The sequence below is a fragment of the Struthio camelus genome, chromosome 3, assembly GCF_040807025.1.
Source record: "Struthio camelus isolate bStrCam1 chromosome 3, bStrCam1.hap1, whole genome shotgun sequence".
Lineage (NCBI taxonomy): Eukaryota > Metazoa > Chordata > Aves > Struthioniformes > Struthionidae > Struthio > Struthio camelus.
Genome location: NC_090944.1, coordinates 119,073,921 through 119,092,462, shown reverse-complemented (window position 1 = coordinate 119,092,462; position 18,542 = coordinate 119,073,921). Strand labels below are relative to the sequence as shown.

The following is an 18,542-nucleotide window of genomic DNA, read 5'->3' as shown; positions in this document are numbered from 1 at the left end:
TTTAGATGGGTGACATTCACCCATCATGTCACTGAGGTCTTTTGGTATTCAAATTAAATTAGATACTGTACCTTTTACCTAACCTGATGAAGAAAGATAAATGTAGCAGTGTTTTGTTTCTAAACCTGAGGAACATTAGCTCTCACTGTAACTCCTGTTTTATTTGAGACAGTAAATATTGTTTGTTCAAAAATAGCTTGGCAGTCTGAAGTTAGGAGTGAGATGTGCTGGCAGAACTATATGAGGAAGCCTGCATATTTGCCTTAATTCATAATATTTGTTCATTCATAATATTCCAAAATTACCTAAATATTGTGCTTTCATTTTTAGTAATAAAAGGTAACATGAACGATGCCTAAAAATGCATAAAAGCAAACCGAGCCTAGATGCAATTATTGTATTATTCAAGATACCAGCTTACCATATTTCTTAACAGATATTTGATATATCCTGGGATCAATATCAGCCAAACAGAGTTGTTAGCTGTGGAGTAAAACACATAAAGGTAAATAGCTTTTACTGCTTTTTTATTATAAAGAAAATAAATGTCTTGAAAGTAATTTGTCCTCTTTTATAGGAGAGCTTTAAATGTAAGGTGGTTTATATTTTTCTTTGTTTAATCTGTGAACATTTTATCAGAAATTTTTGCTTGCAGCCAGTTTAGACGTTCAGCTGTGACTGAGGTGCAGAACAACTTAACAAGCAAAGTTGAAAGGTCATTTAGTGTAACTCTCGTCATTACATACTCCTAATTTTAGGGTTCTGCCCTCTCCATTCCACCACAATTGGCTCTGAAAGCCTTTGGTGATTTCTCTCTTCAAGCCTCACAAAGGAACACTGAATAGTTACAGCAAAAATTGTAGAAGTTAGAAGTCTGAATTGTATCAGCTTCTGTTTGGCCTGTAGTGCTGCCAGTGTTTATACCGCGGAGAAGGACATGCAGAATTTAGATGAACAGGTGAAAACTCCAGAGCTCCACCATTTGCTCCCTTATAAGTGCTTTTCTAGAGGTGGTTTTAAGTATAAAACTAGGTACACACTGCAAGTTTAGTATAAAACGTTCTCATTCATGTTAAACACTTAGAGAGAAATCCTTCTGTTTGCCAGTATTCCTTGCAAGTTTCTATTTTCCTCATGCTTTCATCAAAAACATTCCTAACAGATGGCAATTTTTTCACATGACTGGGGTGGGAAGAGCTTTAACTAGAAATTTAGGAAATGAGTTAATATCTCTAGTTCTGGTTACTGAGAAGCTTGTGCCCTTAAAACCACCACCACTTTCAAACTGTAGGTGGTTTTGGCAGAAGTGATACCATCTGCTGTATTCCACAAGCTGCTTTCCAAAACCTGTCTTTGGCACCTGCGTTATGTTTAAAATGGGCATAGTTACCCTGAGCGTGCGTAATACCAGGCAAACTGGTGTATACCTACAGATAAAGGTGTGCCTTTGGATGGATAGATAGATAAAGGCATTCCCCCTCCTAAAGGAGGGAGGGTGAGTTGGAATGCTTCATGATTAGATGTTCTCCTGCTCAAGCAATAGCCGACATACTTGCCTTTCATTATAAGGCTGTGGGAATGTGACAATTGCTTTAACTTACAAATAAGGCGAAGAACAGCTTCTGCTCTAAATTAATTGTATGGCTTTGAGAATTGGGACTAATACTTGGGAATAGTGCAGTTATTCCTTTAGCATTTCAGTTCTTCTACTGGCTCATTTGGCTGAGCAGACGTTAGAAACGGTGGGAAAGCCTGGTAGCTAGGGAGTCTCAGACCAAGCTCAGAATCCTTCCTTCCCCCATTTCCATACTCTGCTGCCTACTCTCTTGCCCTTTTGCAGCTAACCAGAAGTGAGGGATCTGTATATTTTACTTACACTAAGAAAGCCCTGGGGGAAATATTCCCTCTGCATTCTCATAAATTGTATTATATTAAGATGCAATGGGAAAATTTAATAGAATTATAAATAGAGAAGGATTTGAAATAAAAATCATTGATCCAAGAATTTTCTGTAAATTCAGCTTTGTAGGAATATTACAGGAGTAATATAGAGAAAAAGGCCTCAAATTGGGCTTATAGCTACGACAAGATGTAGGCTTATAAAGTGGCAACGAGATAGATATTAAATATCTCTATCAAGTACTTTACTATTCCTGTCCAACCTCTGAAAGGAACTCTTTATTGTGAAATGGAACACAAAGCCAGACACTTCTGCTAGTAAAGATTTGAGCTGGCAAGTCCATTCAGGGCTGTGCTATGCCACGTGGACTTAAAGTTCTGTTTCGCATGTGTCCAGAACGTCCTTGTCCTGACAGGGCTGGATATTTCAGCATTTCTCTCACACATCTAATTGTGATCCTCAGTACTTTGCCTTCTCTGGAAGATCTGATCCTTAAGGGGAAGCTCAGTGCACAGTATAGCTGCTCTTGTCTTGGTAAAATTATGTCTATAAAAAAAATTTCACTCAGAATTCACTGGTTCCCAAAGAAGTAGTGTGATTTTTCTAGCCCAGCACTAATGACACTCTTCTAAGATAAAGGAGATCTGGTGTCTAGTCTCTGCTTCCTCATCTATTTATGTATTTATTCTGGTGTACAATTTGGAGCCTAGATTCCTCAGCTCCCAAATAAGAACTGTGATTGCTACACACGAGAGTCATGCTCTGGCTTGCTCCTTTTCTCTTGCCCAGTCAATCTTAAATTCTTCTTTGCGGAATGTTACTGCGTCTTGAGTAAAAGTGAATGAAACCTCTATTCCATGCCCAAAGCATCCTATTGCTTGGTAGTCAGAGCAAGTTCAGGCTGTGGAAGGCACTGAAGTTAGATCTCAGATGGAGAAGGCACTATTGCTTAAAGCAGCGAGCCAGAGAGCCACCACCATCATGTTCTTAGTGTGAGTCCAGGAGGGGGTTCCAAGTGGACTCAGAGCTGAATCTCTGCTGTCCAGAGTTAGGCCCCCTAGCTTCTGAGACAGGTGGGATTTGAATTTTTTGTTCTTCCCCATGTACAAGCATATGCAGCTGTCCATCCAAGAGGTGGTTTCTCAGTGAATGTAGTTTTGAGGGACATATCTCTTCCAATGAATTGCAAAAAGGTAGAAGTGTTCGGCTTATCCAGGCACTTAAGTTCTTTTAAAATCAATTATTGTATTACTCCAGAACTGTAGCTGTATTTGAAGTTTTGCAGACAAGTAAAATGGGACACTCCTGGCTGTGAGCATGAACTCTATTAGACATCACACAGCAAAACATGAGTGAGACAATGAGAAAGGGGAGTGTATGAGGATGGGGCCAGACTCTTCTCAGTGGTGCCTAGCGACAGGACAAGAGGCAATGGGCACAAACTGAAACACAGGAAGCTCCATCTGAACATGAGGAAAATCTCTACTGTGAGGGTGACTGAGCATTGGAACAGGTTGCCCAGAGAGGTCTGTGGAGTCTCCTTCCCTGGAGATACTCAGCAGCCATCTGGACACAATCCTGTGCAACGTGCTCTAGGTGACCCTGCATGAGCAGGGCGGGTTGGACTAGATGATCTCCAGAGGTCCCTTCCAACCTCAACCATTCTGTGTGATTCTGTGTATCAACAGTGAATCAGAATTGTGCCTCGCTTTGATCATTTTGTTTTGTGCTCAAACTCACTGCATCTGCCTTCCCATTCTCAGTAAGCAGCCATGTTTTTTAATAAAAGGCAATCTGATAGGCATGCAGGAGTCATTTACATGTCTGGACACTGTTCTGTAAGAATGTACATCTGTAAGATCTACACACTAATATGAAAAAACAGAAACGCTGCAGAAATTTTTCCTAATATGCCATTTACATTTCACAGTTTTGGACACTGTGTGGAAATGCACTGACAGCAAAAAGAGGAATATTTGGTAAAACAGGGGATCTCCAAACTATCCTTTGTTTAGCATGTGCAAAAGAAGACATCACGTACTCTGGCGCTTTAAATGGAGACATCTATGTTTGGAAAGGGCTAAACTTAGTCCGCACAATTCAAGGAGCACATAGCGTAAGTTGTGTTTTTAACATCCATTTCTGAAATTAACAGTTTGAGATTATTTATTATATTTATTATATTATATTATATTTATTATATTATAATTAACAGAATTGAAAAATGGCTTGAAGGAGTATCTATGCAGACTTTAATCTGTTTCAGGTTGTAAGAATGGCTAAGAGTGTTCGGCAATTGAGAACTTATATATAATTTTATACTTTGTTTACATGTTGTAGACAGATGCTAGGGGCTGGCCTGATATTGACAGAACTGCTGATGTTTATTTACAGCATTGATTTAACCAAGCAGACTAAATCTAAAATATCATTTTCGCACATTAAGTAGTTTCAGTTATGAACTTAAACATCGTTGGTAACTAGGTGATCTTATTTTAAAAAGAATTTCTCTACTAAAATTCCCAGCGTTCAAGAGTGATTCTTCATCAAAGCCTCAGAGTGGAGTCAGCCTGGTTTGTCTGTGAATTCCACTCTGACTCTGATGCGTATTCTGAAAATAATAATTAACGCCAGTTAGCTTCCAGCATGGGTTTTTGGACAAAGAGAAACAAGAGTTTTTCTCTACAGGGCGTGATATGAAATCTAAGAGTTGTCTCTATAGTTTTTTTTCTAGCATCTTGCCAGAAACAATACTACAAACTAACCGCTGACCTGCCAGAATTTGTTATATTGGCAGTGCATCAAGAATCATAGTAACTCTTCAAATTAGATCTGAGTGTCTGAGAGAGTAATCCCTAGTTTGTGAAAGCAGTCAAACTGAAGTCAGTGGGACTTATTACTTGTTGTAGAACTGTAGTGTCATGGCCAAGTTGTGATTATGTGCCACTGCAATGACATAGCAGTCTCTGAGGCAAACAATAAACCTCTTAGCTTTTCTGCAGAACTTTATTTACATTCATTAGAATGATTAAATTCAAGCTCTTACAATACAGTGCATTGTTTTGTCTGTATAAATTATGGCATCTTGCCATGGCTAATATGGTTTCTTCTGCCCAATTTTTTATCTCTATTTAATTATTTATTAGAAATATTAATTTATTAAGACATTGAACGAGGCCACTTTGAAAACAGGGCTTTTATCTTACCTGAGAAGTCTTCCTTATAATAAAATACTGACTCAACAGGCATTTCATGAGATATTTCGATGTAGTACATCACAGTCATCCACAGTGAGGTATACTATCAAAAGTGAGGAAGAAATTCAAACTAACAGAAACTTTTCTTTCAACAAAGAGAATGAATTGACAATCTTTCAGTTCCTGTCAGATTCCAAATGAAGCCTGGACTGAATTCGTGAAACAATGTCTCAGTCATCTCCATACCTGTAAGAATATTTGTATTGCTTGTTTGCTTGTTTTTGTTTATTCTGGGTAGCTATTTATTTTAAGTGTTCTCTTATATACTCAATAGTCCTTGTAATAACATTGACTAAACAAAATTTAAATCACGCAAATGATATATCACTATATCACTTCTGTATCACTAGTGTTTGTACAAAACTTCCTGTATAAATCACAGCAACTGAGAGCACTTCAAATAAAAGCGTCCCCCCAGTTTGTTCATTTGCTTTCTGGATGGACAAGATTTTTCTGCCTAGCAGTTTCTAGCCTTTACTAAGAGACTCTTCAAAAACATTTGCTTTGTGTTTGTGTTTTTAAATCAATTGTACAGAACCTTAAAACTTGTTGTACTATTGGTTAACAGGCTGGAATTTTTAGTATGTATGCTTGCGAGGAAGGTTTTGCCACTGGAGGGAGAGATGGTTGCATTCGTTTATGGGACACCGATTTCAAACCAATTACTAAAATTGATCTCAGGGAGACTGAACAAGGATATAAAGGTAATGAGCTTATTACTTTAATGGATTTTGACACAACTGAATAATGGATTATGACACAATTTTATTTAAAGTGTAAATGTCTTTGCATATTGCTGACATTTTACTTAATGATGATATTTACATTTAAGATCTGCATTCCTTTTTCTCTCTGACAATGATGTAGCCTGACATAGCCTGAAGAGTTTTCCATGTTTCAGAGTATAAACAGACAGATGCTTGTAGTTGCTGCTCAGCAGCGTGCAAATACAAGAAGATAAGTAAAAACCAATTAATCAAATAGGATAGGTGAATGAAGTTAACCATGCTTTAACTAAATTAATTAATTGCAATTCATTTAATTAATTGAGATTTCTGGAAGCTCATATTCAAAGATGCTGAGCATCTAAGCACTCCATTAGGTTCATTTGGAATGGTAGACCTTTGTGTATGTAATCGAGGCTAATATTAAGGTCTTGTCTGTCATATTTGTTGAACTTATTTAGGTTTATTATATGCTTAGTTATCACCCTATGTCATGATTCCACTTCCAAACCACTTGTAATCTCCATAGAGATTACCTCTATCAAACTCTAATAACATTTTAGTCTTTCAGGAGTTCTGCAGACCAATTGGAATGAGAGTATAGCAGTCTCTTTGCTGGCCTGAAGTAGGCTTTGTATGCTTTTTGGAGCAGGCTTTCTTATGGTTAATATTAATTTCCCATGCTTCTTAACATATATTTATAGGCAGTATTCATTACCGTTGAAATAGTCAGCAGGCCACTAAGAAGGATAATTTTTTTTCCTCAATTACCTGTATTCTGGCCTGTAATCTAGTTACAAGATCATTATGTTTATTTTTTTCATCCTACTTAAACCAGATAGGCTGATATTTCTAATACTTGCAGAATGCATAGATTTACAATATCTAGGCACATCCAAGAAGCAAACTACCAACTGCCTTAGCTAAACAATTCCTCCACCAGTTTGCCTCCAGCAGTTTTCCCCAGTGTTGACTCTCAGAGCTGGAATTTAGCCTTCAGAAAATTGTCAAATGCACCCGGCCATTAGCCCACTCACTGGGTAATTCTGGCTTCATGTATTTTTTGCAGCCAATGTTATAGCGTTTAATATTCATTTCTAGAGAAAACAGTAGTAGTTGCTTATGAGCGTTTACAGTGGTTTGGTCAGTTTAGAAATACCTGCTAAAAATGATGACGAAATAAGTTTATGCATGCAGGACAGACGGATCCTGGCTCTCTTTGAAACTCATGAGGCCAAACTCTGCCGCGAAAAAAAAAAAAAAAGGAAACAATCAAAGATGTAAATGAAACGAGACTTGTAAAAACCATGGTTAAGGATAACCGTTCTGGCTGAGATGAGTCCTGTAGGCGATCTGTTCCTAATAAAAGTCAGAGTAATTTATATGCAGGGCTGTACAAAGAAGGCAATGCTAGCACAGGAAACTTGTGCATATTCAACCTCTTTGGTTCCTTGTGAAGTGATCCTGGGAGGGAGCTTTATCCTATGTATTTGTGAGACCGGAGGAGGACCAGAGCAGTTTTGTGCTCTGATTGCTTCCTGGAATATGTCCACACTCAGTGCAAAACTGACCTTAGCTGACTTCACTTAGTTCTAGTTGACTTTGGTTATCAGAACTTCGATGGAAAATTATTGCTTCAAAATAATGACTTACCTTACAAAGCAATAATTTAGTCATAAAGGTCATCTACGCCTAGCACATTGTCTATAAAGAGCATGTAGGTATTCTTCTGCAGGTTATCTAAAGAAAGAATTGTAATCTTGATGGAAGTTAAGATAAATGAGGAAGTGCTAAATGAAGGAAAATTCTCATTAGAGGTGCTATTGAGTGAGAAGAGACAGACTACTTAGATGGGAGCACCTAAGCTCAGAACCAGACACCGTAACAGCAGCTATAGAGCTGAGAGACAGGCAGTACTGATTCTTACTACCTCACTTGCTGTCTGTCTTGCTATCATGGCTAAAGCAGTAAAAAATTTCTTTTGCAGAGAGTGAATTGAGTTGTCATTTAAATTTGTATGCAAATGAAAACAATTTTAAGAAACTAATGCATTAACTCATTTCTAAAAACTAAAATTTGGACACTGTCCAAATCTTGTCTTGAAAGATTTTAAATCCTTTAGGTATGTATTTGTCAAAGTAAAATCATTGTCTGCATTAATGGTAAAAATCTGATTTAAGCAAGACTGCAAAATTGTATCAAAGCTTAGTCAAAGGTGGTCTGCCCATAAGCATAATCCTTTAGACTAAGTAAAAAGACATTATGATTTGTTTGTGAAAACTGCTATGTAACCGCAGCTTTGACTACAACAGCAAAAATTTAGGGTGTTGGGGATGATTGCAGGTCATAAAATTTGAGCTACCTGGACACCTTATATACCTGTCAACCGATCTTTTTGCTGTCTGCGTTCTTTTGTTCTTTTTCCTGTTTGCGTTTTTTTTTCTCCCACTGTGTTTTTAAAATGTGATGCACCTCTTACCTGCCTGATATATTCCTATTATGCCTCTATTCTTTTCTGTTGTCATAAGTGTCTTCCGCTGGTGATCACTTCCATGTAGTGCTTGGTGTTAACAGATTGTGGAAATTTTGTTTCATTTTCAGCTACATCAATGGACTGATATTTAACTTCAAGCAATGGGGGTAGCCCAAATTGCTGCCTATGCCTTTCTGTCCTTCTATTCCAATTACTTATTTCCAAAGCAGTTGGCAAGGGCAGCAGCTTTCAAACTCATAACTCCTTTCTAGGGTGCCATGAAGGTGTTTTTTCTGTAAATTCATCAATCATCATCTTTACTGAGGAACAGGAAAACACTTCTAAAAATATATCTATCATCAGGAAAAATCTGATCATAGACTTGGCATTTACAGTTAAATATATGTGCATATTAGCAAAAATCTGATAATGGAATATCTTTCCATGTGTGCAGTACTTCATAGAAAATATTAAAAGATGTACTTTGAATGCTGAGACTTACCAATACCCATTTTCTGCTTAAGATACGGACTTCATTCCTTGTATGGCCTTTCGTGTTTTTCAAAAGAAAACCTAAGTCAATATTTCAGTAGAAATTTAAATAAGTCAAAAAATGGCATTGTTAAAATTAAATGGTACTGGAAATTAGCAAGACAGTAAATGAAGATTAATTTATCCGTCTCAAGAGACAATGCTTACAATATATTTTATTTGTGTGGCCAAGAGTTAATTGCATTGTCTTCTGTTCCAGAAGATGTTAAAAGCATGACATGGTTGACCTTGACTACATGACAAATGGATTTTTTATTCATTCATTTTTCACAGCATCTAGACCTATTACTCAGAGTTTGAAATTTTGATATACTGAAACAGAAAATACAAACACTGCAGGCAGTCAACCAGAGAATGCTTTCAACTCATTACTGTTTTACTTAAAAGTGTTCTTCCTTGTCTAGAATCACTAAACTGTAATCAGTCTTAGAGCCACTGAGGTGTGTTTTCACTTGAGAATTCCTCCCTAAATATCTGCTAATAGAATTCCCTCCTTTGAAAGAGATATTGGAATAAATACTAGTTTTCAACTATAGGCACCCATATTGAGATACTCAGTTTTGTATTTCATTGCTTGGCCTCTTAAGAGGACACTTTGAAGCTTATGGTTAGTGGAATTCCAGCTGCAAAATTATGATCAGATTTGTGGCATAAGATCAAGCTCTCTAAAAGGTATACAAAGCAAAATCCTGATTTTGATTTTTATAATAGTCAGTTTGGGCAGAGGAGCGTAATCAGAGATGATAACATGGCCCAAAACTTAGCAGGTAATAATACTTTGAATTTAGACTCACTGAGCAGGAAGATCAGTGAGAATAATCAAAGAATAATCAAAGAATCAAAGTGACATTTTTAGAATTATATTGGCACTTAAGTGTCTAGGTTTTAAAGAAAGGCAGGTGCTTAAGTTATTTAGACACTATTTAAGATGTTAACTCTACAGATGTTTACTGTAAACAATTGAACATCATTTAATTTTGTGTATAATGAAGCCTCAGAAAGCCATGCATACAGTTTAGGCAATACAGGAACTTGCAGAACAAACAAAGGCAGAAAAACGAATTAGAGACTAATTATATTTTGATCAGTTTATTTCTTGAATATGTACATCTATTTTTATGGTAGAAGATATTTCTTCTGTTGAAACGGATGCAAACCTAGCCTGCAATAATTAATCAGTATCTAGCTTTCTTTTATATGTACTTTATTAACACACCCAGTGTTAGCATTCTGGAGATACAAATGGTTATTAACTTTATATATCAAAAGATGACTCATTTCTTATCATTCTTAATTAAAAAAAAATTATTTTTTAATTTGTGACCCTTACTTGTGGTGAAAAGGACGTTGACTTCACTCATTAGCACAAATTTTGCACATTGAAAACGGCTCATGAAAAGTCATGATTTTGTTTTAAAACAAAACAATAAAAGAAGACTCTAAGTAGCCCTAAATCAGTTCTATAGAAAACTATGAATGAATTATAGAAAGCTATAAATGTAATGTAAATATACCTCTCAGCCTTCCAAAATGCAGACATCACCTGATCCTCTGTTTCCTCGTTCAAGTTTTACAGCATTATAATACCATTGAGTTCAGGGCAGTTATCTCTAGTTTATACTGGTGTTGGTAAGGCTTCAGGATCAATACTACTGAAATATCAGATTTCTCTGGAATTGATTTAATTTTGATAGTATCTTCTAGTCCGTTATTTGTGGTTGAATATCTGTGATTAAATAATTTGCAATAAAACCAAAATCTCAGCAGTCATAGGAGGGATGAGTAAGGTTTTTTTTTTCACTGATAGCCCTATATTAAAACTCTGAGGATGGAACATAGAAATAGATGGCAAACTGAAGGATAGTGAATAAAAACCTGCATTTGAGCCAACTTTTATCGTAAACGTCCTGTGCATTCTAGTAAGCTGCTTAGTAATATTTTTCTTATCAATATATAACCTGAGCTATTTCTAGTGGTAGAACCACTGAAATTTGAAATGCATTTAATATTGCAAGAGCTGAAAACATTTCAATCACTGTTTTATTTAAATATTATAAAAAAGTAAAGTACTGTAAAAAGGAGTAAAAGCAGCTTCAGTCACAGAAACCTTATGTAATCTAAAATTTAGATTCAAATCATGCCAGATTAAATTGTTTTTCAAAGTAATTCCCAAGTTGTAGGCAAAGCACAAGAACTTAATCCCTTGAGAGAGTGAACACCGTAGCCTGTATGCCAGGCAGCAGGAATAGTGTGCACTCAGCATTTTCCCAGAATTGAGCCTTCTGGCTCTTGGCACCTCTTTTGCTGTTGAATGGAGGTAATTCAACAGAACAGTTTTGAGATGAAATCAGCTGTAATGTATTCTAGAATTTTAAATTCGAAACGTAACAGTTGTTATGAATTAACTCTTAAAGTCATTATGATCTTCACTGTATTGAGTATCATTTTGTCTCATCATTGCCATTAATCTAAGATTATTCTGTCCCCTGTCAGGTTTGTCCATCCGAAGTGTCTGTTGGAAAGCGGACAGACTTTTAGCAGGGACACAGGACAGTGAAATATTTGAGGTGCTAGTAAGAGAGAGAGATAAACCCATGCTGATTATGCAGGGTCATTGTGAAGGGGAGCTCTGGGCCCTGGCGGTCCATCCAAAGAAGCCTTTAGCTGTCACAGGCAGTGATGATCGATCTGTACGGTAAGGCTAGAACTTGTTTGTTTTCATATATTCATTGATGTACACAACATTTTAACCAGTGCCAATTTGACATATTTGTAATTATTTTAAAACAAGTTTCATGGTGATTAAGAATTTGCAGGAATTTGGTAACAAATTTTCCCACCTTCTATTAAGACTCCATTAAGACAATGCTTTTTTGTGTGTATTCCTTAGCATCATGAGCCCTCAGACCCATGCTCCACACGTCATATAAAAAGTAATCAGAATTTGTGTTCAAATACTTAGGTTTAAAACATGCTGAATTTCTGTACTCATTCATACTTATTCATAATTGTTCTGAACAACAGGTGTAGGTATCGAAATGGAGAATGGTACTTCTCTTCCATTAGCAATGTGCAACAAATCTAACACCTAAACACCTTTGGCCCAAGTTTTACACAGCAGGTATCTGACTCAGCCAGAAGTGTTTAGAAATTTTGATCAGAAAACAATTCAGTTAAAGTGCCAGAAAATGAGATTCATGAAAATGCACTGTTTTGCCACTATAGAAGAAGATCATCTGGATGTTTAGTTGTAGGACTTGCACCTTCAGCCTTTGCAGCAGAGATTTGAAATTTTGTATGTGTATGTGCAGAGGTTGCCACAGTGTCAAGGATGTTTCTTTTCCTACCACTGTTAAAATTTGTCCAATTGATAAACCTCTGAAAAAAAAAAGTATTTCTTATATGCTCAGTAAGACTTGGTAAAATTTGAAGGTGACATTCTTCTAAGATGCTACCTGTACTGGACATACTTCATACCCACACAGCTGTTGTGAATCATCTCAGCTGGGCATGGACACTGTCCGTTGTGACTAATTATTTACCCAGGGTTAAAGAAACTGAGCAAAACTTTTCTCAGTGTTTCGTTTCCTGTCTACCAAAGGCACCCATAGGGCCTGGAGAGTCTTTTGGGCAACTTGACTTTTTTACGGCCATCTCCTCAGTCTTTTCTCAGAATTGTGGTTCTGCCCTTGGCCCGAAGCCCTACCATTTGCAGCATATGCTTACAATGGGGTTCATAACAGCTTGGCTTCCCAGGCAGTTTCCCCTAATGTGCTCCTTAGGGATTTCTTCTGCCAGTGCTACCCTGTTCTCTAACCCCTCCATCAACTTTTTCTTCAGTCTGCACCAGACCTGCATGATGATTGCTTTTCTCTTCATCTTATGTAGATGATTTGATAACATATTTTTTAACATCAACTCCAGGCAGTGAGCAGATATTTTTTTCAGTTTTTACTGACTACTAGTCAACTCACTCCAGAAAAATACCTGTAGTTTCTACCGTTTGGCCCTATTGCAATGGGGAAATCAATCTCCTAGCACACGTACAACTTCTAATGTATCCTCCTTCAAGTTCCACATTATAATTCACATCTGCCTTGAAGCCAGCTGTTCAACTGGAATTTCCCTCTTTCCCTTTCCTTTCTACCTTTTCACTTGTACTAGTGTCCTATTCCTGCCGTTGCTCATCTCTTTCTAACCATAATTAAAATCCAAAATGTGAAACTAAAAAAACTTCCCCAGTTGTTCACACTGGTCATGTTATCTCCCTGTCTCCTCCTATACAGTACTGTTATTTCTTTCAGTTTGCAAACCCTTAAAGTCAGGGATGGTCTCTTCTCTTCTCTGCACCGTCTTACAGGCAGAGACGAATTCACACTGCCTGCATTCTGGTAGGATGTGAGCCAGTTCTGAACCAAAGGCTGCAAAGTTGTGATTAACTTGCTAGTGCCCTCAAGGTCATAAGTCATTTTATGGGTTTGGACTTACCATCATGGACCCATCTCTTGGCTAGCATGGTAATACAGCTCTGGTTTGGAGCTGGATAATGCCCTGCTGGACAAAGAATGCTTGGAACAGGCTTGTGCTCATCTGCAAAAGACATGCTGTTTGTGCACATAAAGCATTGATTAGTCACAATCTTTTTTTTTTTTTTTTATTGTTGTTGTTGTTATTACTGGAGCCTTTAATATAGAGAATCTATAAAATGTTCATTTATTAATATTATATTGTACTGCACTCCTGCACATATCCATTTAGATGTTTAGGCATTTGAGAATGTGGTATTTGAATTCTAGTTCAGACCTTGCTATCCTTTCATATACTAATACTTTATGTGAGGAATTCCAATGGAATATATAAGTACTTGTATATTTTAAGTAAGATAAAAAATACACACAATAATTTTCCTAGTTCTTTCATTTGTTTATTTTAAGGAGTTCAAGGCGACAGGTGTAGGTCAATTGTGTGCAGTCTTAGCCACATATACAAGGAGTTAGATTAATGATTTTGGAACTGAAAGTTAATTATATTAATAAAAGGATTTCCCACAATAGAAGGGGAATCTCTAGCCATTCCAGACATATGTTGCCAACAGAACTGTAGAATGCTGACATACGTTATCACACGTATCAGGGAAACTAAGCATCTTGAGCTTGTTTGCAACTCCATGCATCCCTAACATTATGAGATAAGTTTTAATGATAAAATTGAATTGAGAGGAATGTTTCTATATCGTCTGTTTTCTTTACTGTGTGGGGTTTTTTTTGGTATTTGGTTATCACATTCTTTTGAAATAGCCAGAGTACACATTTAAATTGTTTTACAAATAAAATTATTTAGTGGACCAGATTATGTTCTTATTTCTAAGTGTGTAAATGAAAAATATTTGCGTAGATTTAAGTGGATTTACTCTAGATTTAGCGTAGCTGAGGGAAGACTCTAGCCCAGTATATTACATTTGTTCTATGGACGTCATACATGTTTCTTTGTAATGTAGTTGTATATTGTCTAGCTGCAGGACCACTGAGTAGCTGCTGTTCTGGCAGAACGTCTCTGCTATACTGTTTGTCTTTCTTGAATAATCTGTGTTTCTGTATCTCTGCATTCAGAAGATTGATATAGAATCCTATTTTTGTGTGAATCAATTTGAATATTTATAGCTCTGATTTTTTTTGTGCAGCATTGTTGTGCCAGTGAGCGAAATAAGCCAGCAGTAAAGTTTCTGTCATCAGCTCTGGCTTTTTCTGCGTGTGAAGTAGTTATTAAATAAGCCTCCTGGGAGGCTGTAATCAGTATGTGCTCCAATAAATAAAATCATCTGTCAGGTGTATGACAGAAAAGACTGGAATATTTACGAAGAAAATGATATTTCATGATCCTATTGGGATTTTTTAAACTGAGTCATTTAAACAAATGCATAAGGAAGTTGCCAAAGAATGGTGAAAACAAATCTTTGCCTTATTAGAAAATACATGCACTTTTTATACAATACGTGTTTATTAATCTAGCTTTTTCAAAAACAATGTGCAGAAGAATTGCCAGAAAAGATACCTTTCCAGTTTTCATAAGCAAAACCAAATTTATGGTTATGTGTCAGTTTTGTGCACAAATGCCTGCACATGGGCAAAATGCATTTTTTTTGGTGCAAAACGTAAAGCTGTTGTTTGGAGTTATCCTTCCGTTAATTAAAAACTGTTTATTTTAGAAAACTGAATTATTCAGCTGGCACTTCCATGTATAGCAGCCACTCTTTAACATATTGGACAGTGTGATCCATGTGGAAGCAACTGTTTTGGAGGCAAACTTTAGCCTGACATTTCTTTTGAAATATTTCCAAATCCCTTCTGCTTTATTCCCTATTGTACTGGGCACTCACGGTCTGTTTGTTGCAAGGCTGCTAAGAATCTTGAATCTGAACCCTGCTTAGGTTTTGTCTTTGAAAACAGTTCTAGCATCCCACTTCTGTTTTTTTTCACTTCAGCCACTTTTTGCAGAGATGCCTTTTCCGAGTCATTTCTGCTCTTTGAGTTCTCTCAGCTGGAGAGAAAGCCAGCATCTTTCGGGGATGTTGATTCTAGGCTGACCCTAATAATATGATCCTGCCTAGTCCCAAAGGGATTCTGCTTGGAAAGAAATTCCTAGGTCATGGAGTACCATCCTTTCTCAATACAATCAAATAACATAATCCTTTTACTAAATTTATTAAACTCTATCTTTTCTTATTTGAAGGCTGTATCAAAATGTTACTCCTGCAGTGTCAGAAGCCTTCTTTTATGGCTATATTCATGTTCTGTTTATGCTGTTTGTTCTAGTGCTAGCATGGTCCTTCAGTATATCATATAGTTCTCCTTGTTTGATGGTTATCCTACTGATGCATTTTTGGCTGCAATATTATCTCTTCCCAGTCTTTATTTCACTAATGTATGAAAGTTAAAATGTTTTGGTCTTTAATATGATACAATCTTCATTCTCTTGATCATCACAGTAATCTTTCCCTGTATCTGTTCCTTTTTTTTAATTCTATTTTCTTGAGAGAATTTGTAAAGAACATACCAGATGAGGACCCACTGTGTGTTGTGTGCTATTGTTTTTGTGTATCTCCTGAAATAGCACCCAGGATTTTAGGATCAAATTTCCTTTTTCCTGTCTGCAACTCATTCATGGAGCGTAGTCATTCTGTGATAGAAAAATAGTGTGAGATCTTATTCCTTTTTGCTGGTTGCGGTTGTGGTACTTCAAACTTACAGCGCAGTTCTAGGTACAAGGATCTGAAAGAATGTACTTTAGACTTTACTTGGTTACATTTCATTCCATGTCTACTTGTTTCATCCTCAAGAAATATCTGTTTCTTCCAATATGATAAATCCACCTCTGGGTTCCTAGTGCCTCCCAGTTTTCTGTCAAAAGCAAATTTCATGAGCATTCTCATCTTTTGTGCCAGTGTCTCTAGTGAAAATATTAAATGTTATTCGAAAGCTTGGACCAAGAAATCCCAGTAGTGTCTTCCATCCAGCCTAATCGTTCCTTTCTGTAAAGCTTGCTATAAAACTTTATTCAGCGCTATGTTACGGTTCTTGTACTAATCATCATTTTATTGAATTTAACTAATAATCACATATGCTACTATTCAAATATTTTGCCCGTTGTTTTATTAATCTTTTAGAAATACATTGGATTTACTACATTGTCATCAAATAAAGTTAATTGGGTATTGCTGACTTAATTTTCCCACCCCCAGTGGGCATTTTCTTCCATACATTCAATTATTCTTTCCTTAAAAATTTCTTCTAAATCTTGCATACTACTAAGATGTGACTGAGCAGCTTGTAGTGATATGGGAAACTCCCTCCACTGCTTCTTAAAATATAAATAAAATATTTGCTTTTCTCCATCTTATGGCATGATTTTTTATTGATTCTTTTTATTTAAAATGTTGCAAATGAGCATGCAATATTGCCTACTAGTTCATTCATGGTTATGACAAGAAAATGTTCCGTATGACTGGAATGTTTCACTCTTTGAGTATTGCTTTCACTTCCAATGAAAATTTCAGACTGATCTGCATTGACCTTCTGTGTCTACAGAAAGCTACAGTTTTTAATTATGCACCGAGGGGAATTGTATTGTATCAGATAAGTGGAGTCTGGAGATAAAACAAGATCATTGTGTCATTTAGCTTGAGGGTCTTCCTTCACCCTTTCTTCTCTTCTGCTATCACAGATATGTGTTCAGGTCTGAGAGTCCATCCCTGCTAGAAGTGGAAGCAGTAAATACTCCTTTATATTTCGAAAGAAATTTGAACCTTGAACTTTACTTCAAGGTGTCTGAAAGCTTCATTCAGTATTATATGCCAGGAAGTTCAGTGACACCGTCAGAAAATTCTGTCTCCATATATTGATTCAGGCAGGCATTGTACACCCTTTTTCTCTCGTAGATTGATAAGCAGTTTTTAGTTTTTGAAAATGTATTTCTGTACATCCGTTTGCTCGTTGAGTTCTCAGTAGAGTTGGACATTTCATTTTTACCCTCAGTGGTACTGAAATATTGTGCGGTCAGGAAAAATCTGCTACTGCTCTCAATTTCCTTTGATGCAGATTATGGAGTCTCGCTGACCATGCCTTGATAGCTCGTTGTAATATGGAAGAAGCCGTGCGTAGTGTGTCTTTCAGCCCTGATGGATCACAGTTAGCACTGGGAATGAAAGATGGCTCTTTTATTGTTCTTAGAGTAAGGTAAGACGAGAGAAGTTGAACCTCACACAGGTAGTTTGTTTTTCCAGATAGCTCAAGATTACATTATAAAGTCTTTTATTCCTATGAAAAATCATTAGGTATTTTATCTGAAAAAATATTGAGTAAAAATTGAGCATACGCTTCAAAAATAGTGCTTGGTATTTTGAGAGGTTAGTTGGCAGTGAGTAGCAAACCTATGTTTTATTTAGATTCGAAATATTAGCTTTTAGTAATACTGTTGATAAATTTTAAGATTTTCAAGTTTGATTTTTTCTTGTATATATTCTGCAATTATACAGATACTCTGTGAAAAGAAATGTGCATAATCGACATAACATAGTTTTGAGAGGGATCCCCTTGATCGTATATTTCATTAAAACTGGACAGAGATTGAAGGAGCCAGCCAAACTGCATAATTTCAAAGCACATAAGTCATTTTAGTTAATACTTGGAACAGATGACTGCTTCTTTAACTTTACTTCATATCTTTGGTAAACATATACCTGAAATACTTTAAACTACTTTAAACTTGCTGATAGGAGAGAAAAGCCCATAACCGATGGAAGATCTGTGAAAACTGCTGTAATGTATTGACGTGAATCGTTCTGATCTCACTCTTTTGAATTCTTGGTCATGAAGGATCTGAATTTAAGGAAGAGTTCAGAGAAAGGACCATTGTTATCCACAGCAATGTTTATTGCTATGGAATGGCAGTGTTATCAGTGTTTAAGAGTAACAGAGAGCTAACAGAGCTTATTATTGCCAAAGCACTTTTTAAAGAAAAAAAGGGCTATAAATAAATAATTTTCCCAACAAAATTTCTATTGTCACTGACATTTCCTATGTAAGCAAATGTAACCAGAATTTTTAATTTGTAACTAATATCCACAAATTAATGGAAAT

At 36.4% G+C, this 18,542-nt stretch overlaps 1 protein-coding gene across 1 annotated transcript in view; it reads left to right on the top strand.

Annotated features, from left to right (window-relative positions):
- EML6 (EMAP like 6) overlaps positions 1 to 18,542 on the top strand; it is a 159,158-nt gene that overhangs the window by 61,596 nt on the left and 79,020 nt on the right. The window contains exons 5-9 of the mRNA XM_068939947.1: positions 437 to 505; positions 3,831 to 4,016; positions 5,726 to 5,861; positions 11,401 to 11,602; positions 17,502 to 17,639. Coding sequence (XP_068796048.1) covers positions 437 to 505; positions 3,831 to 4,016; positions 5,726 to 5,861; positions 11,401 to 11,602; positions 17,502 to 17,639 — 731 coding nt within the window. The remainder of the gene's footprint in view (positions 1 to 436; positions 506 to 3,830; positions 4,017 to 5,725; positions 5,862 to 11,400; positions 11,603 to 17,501; positions 17,640 to 18,542) is intronic.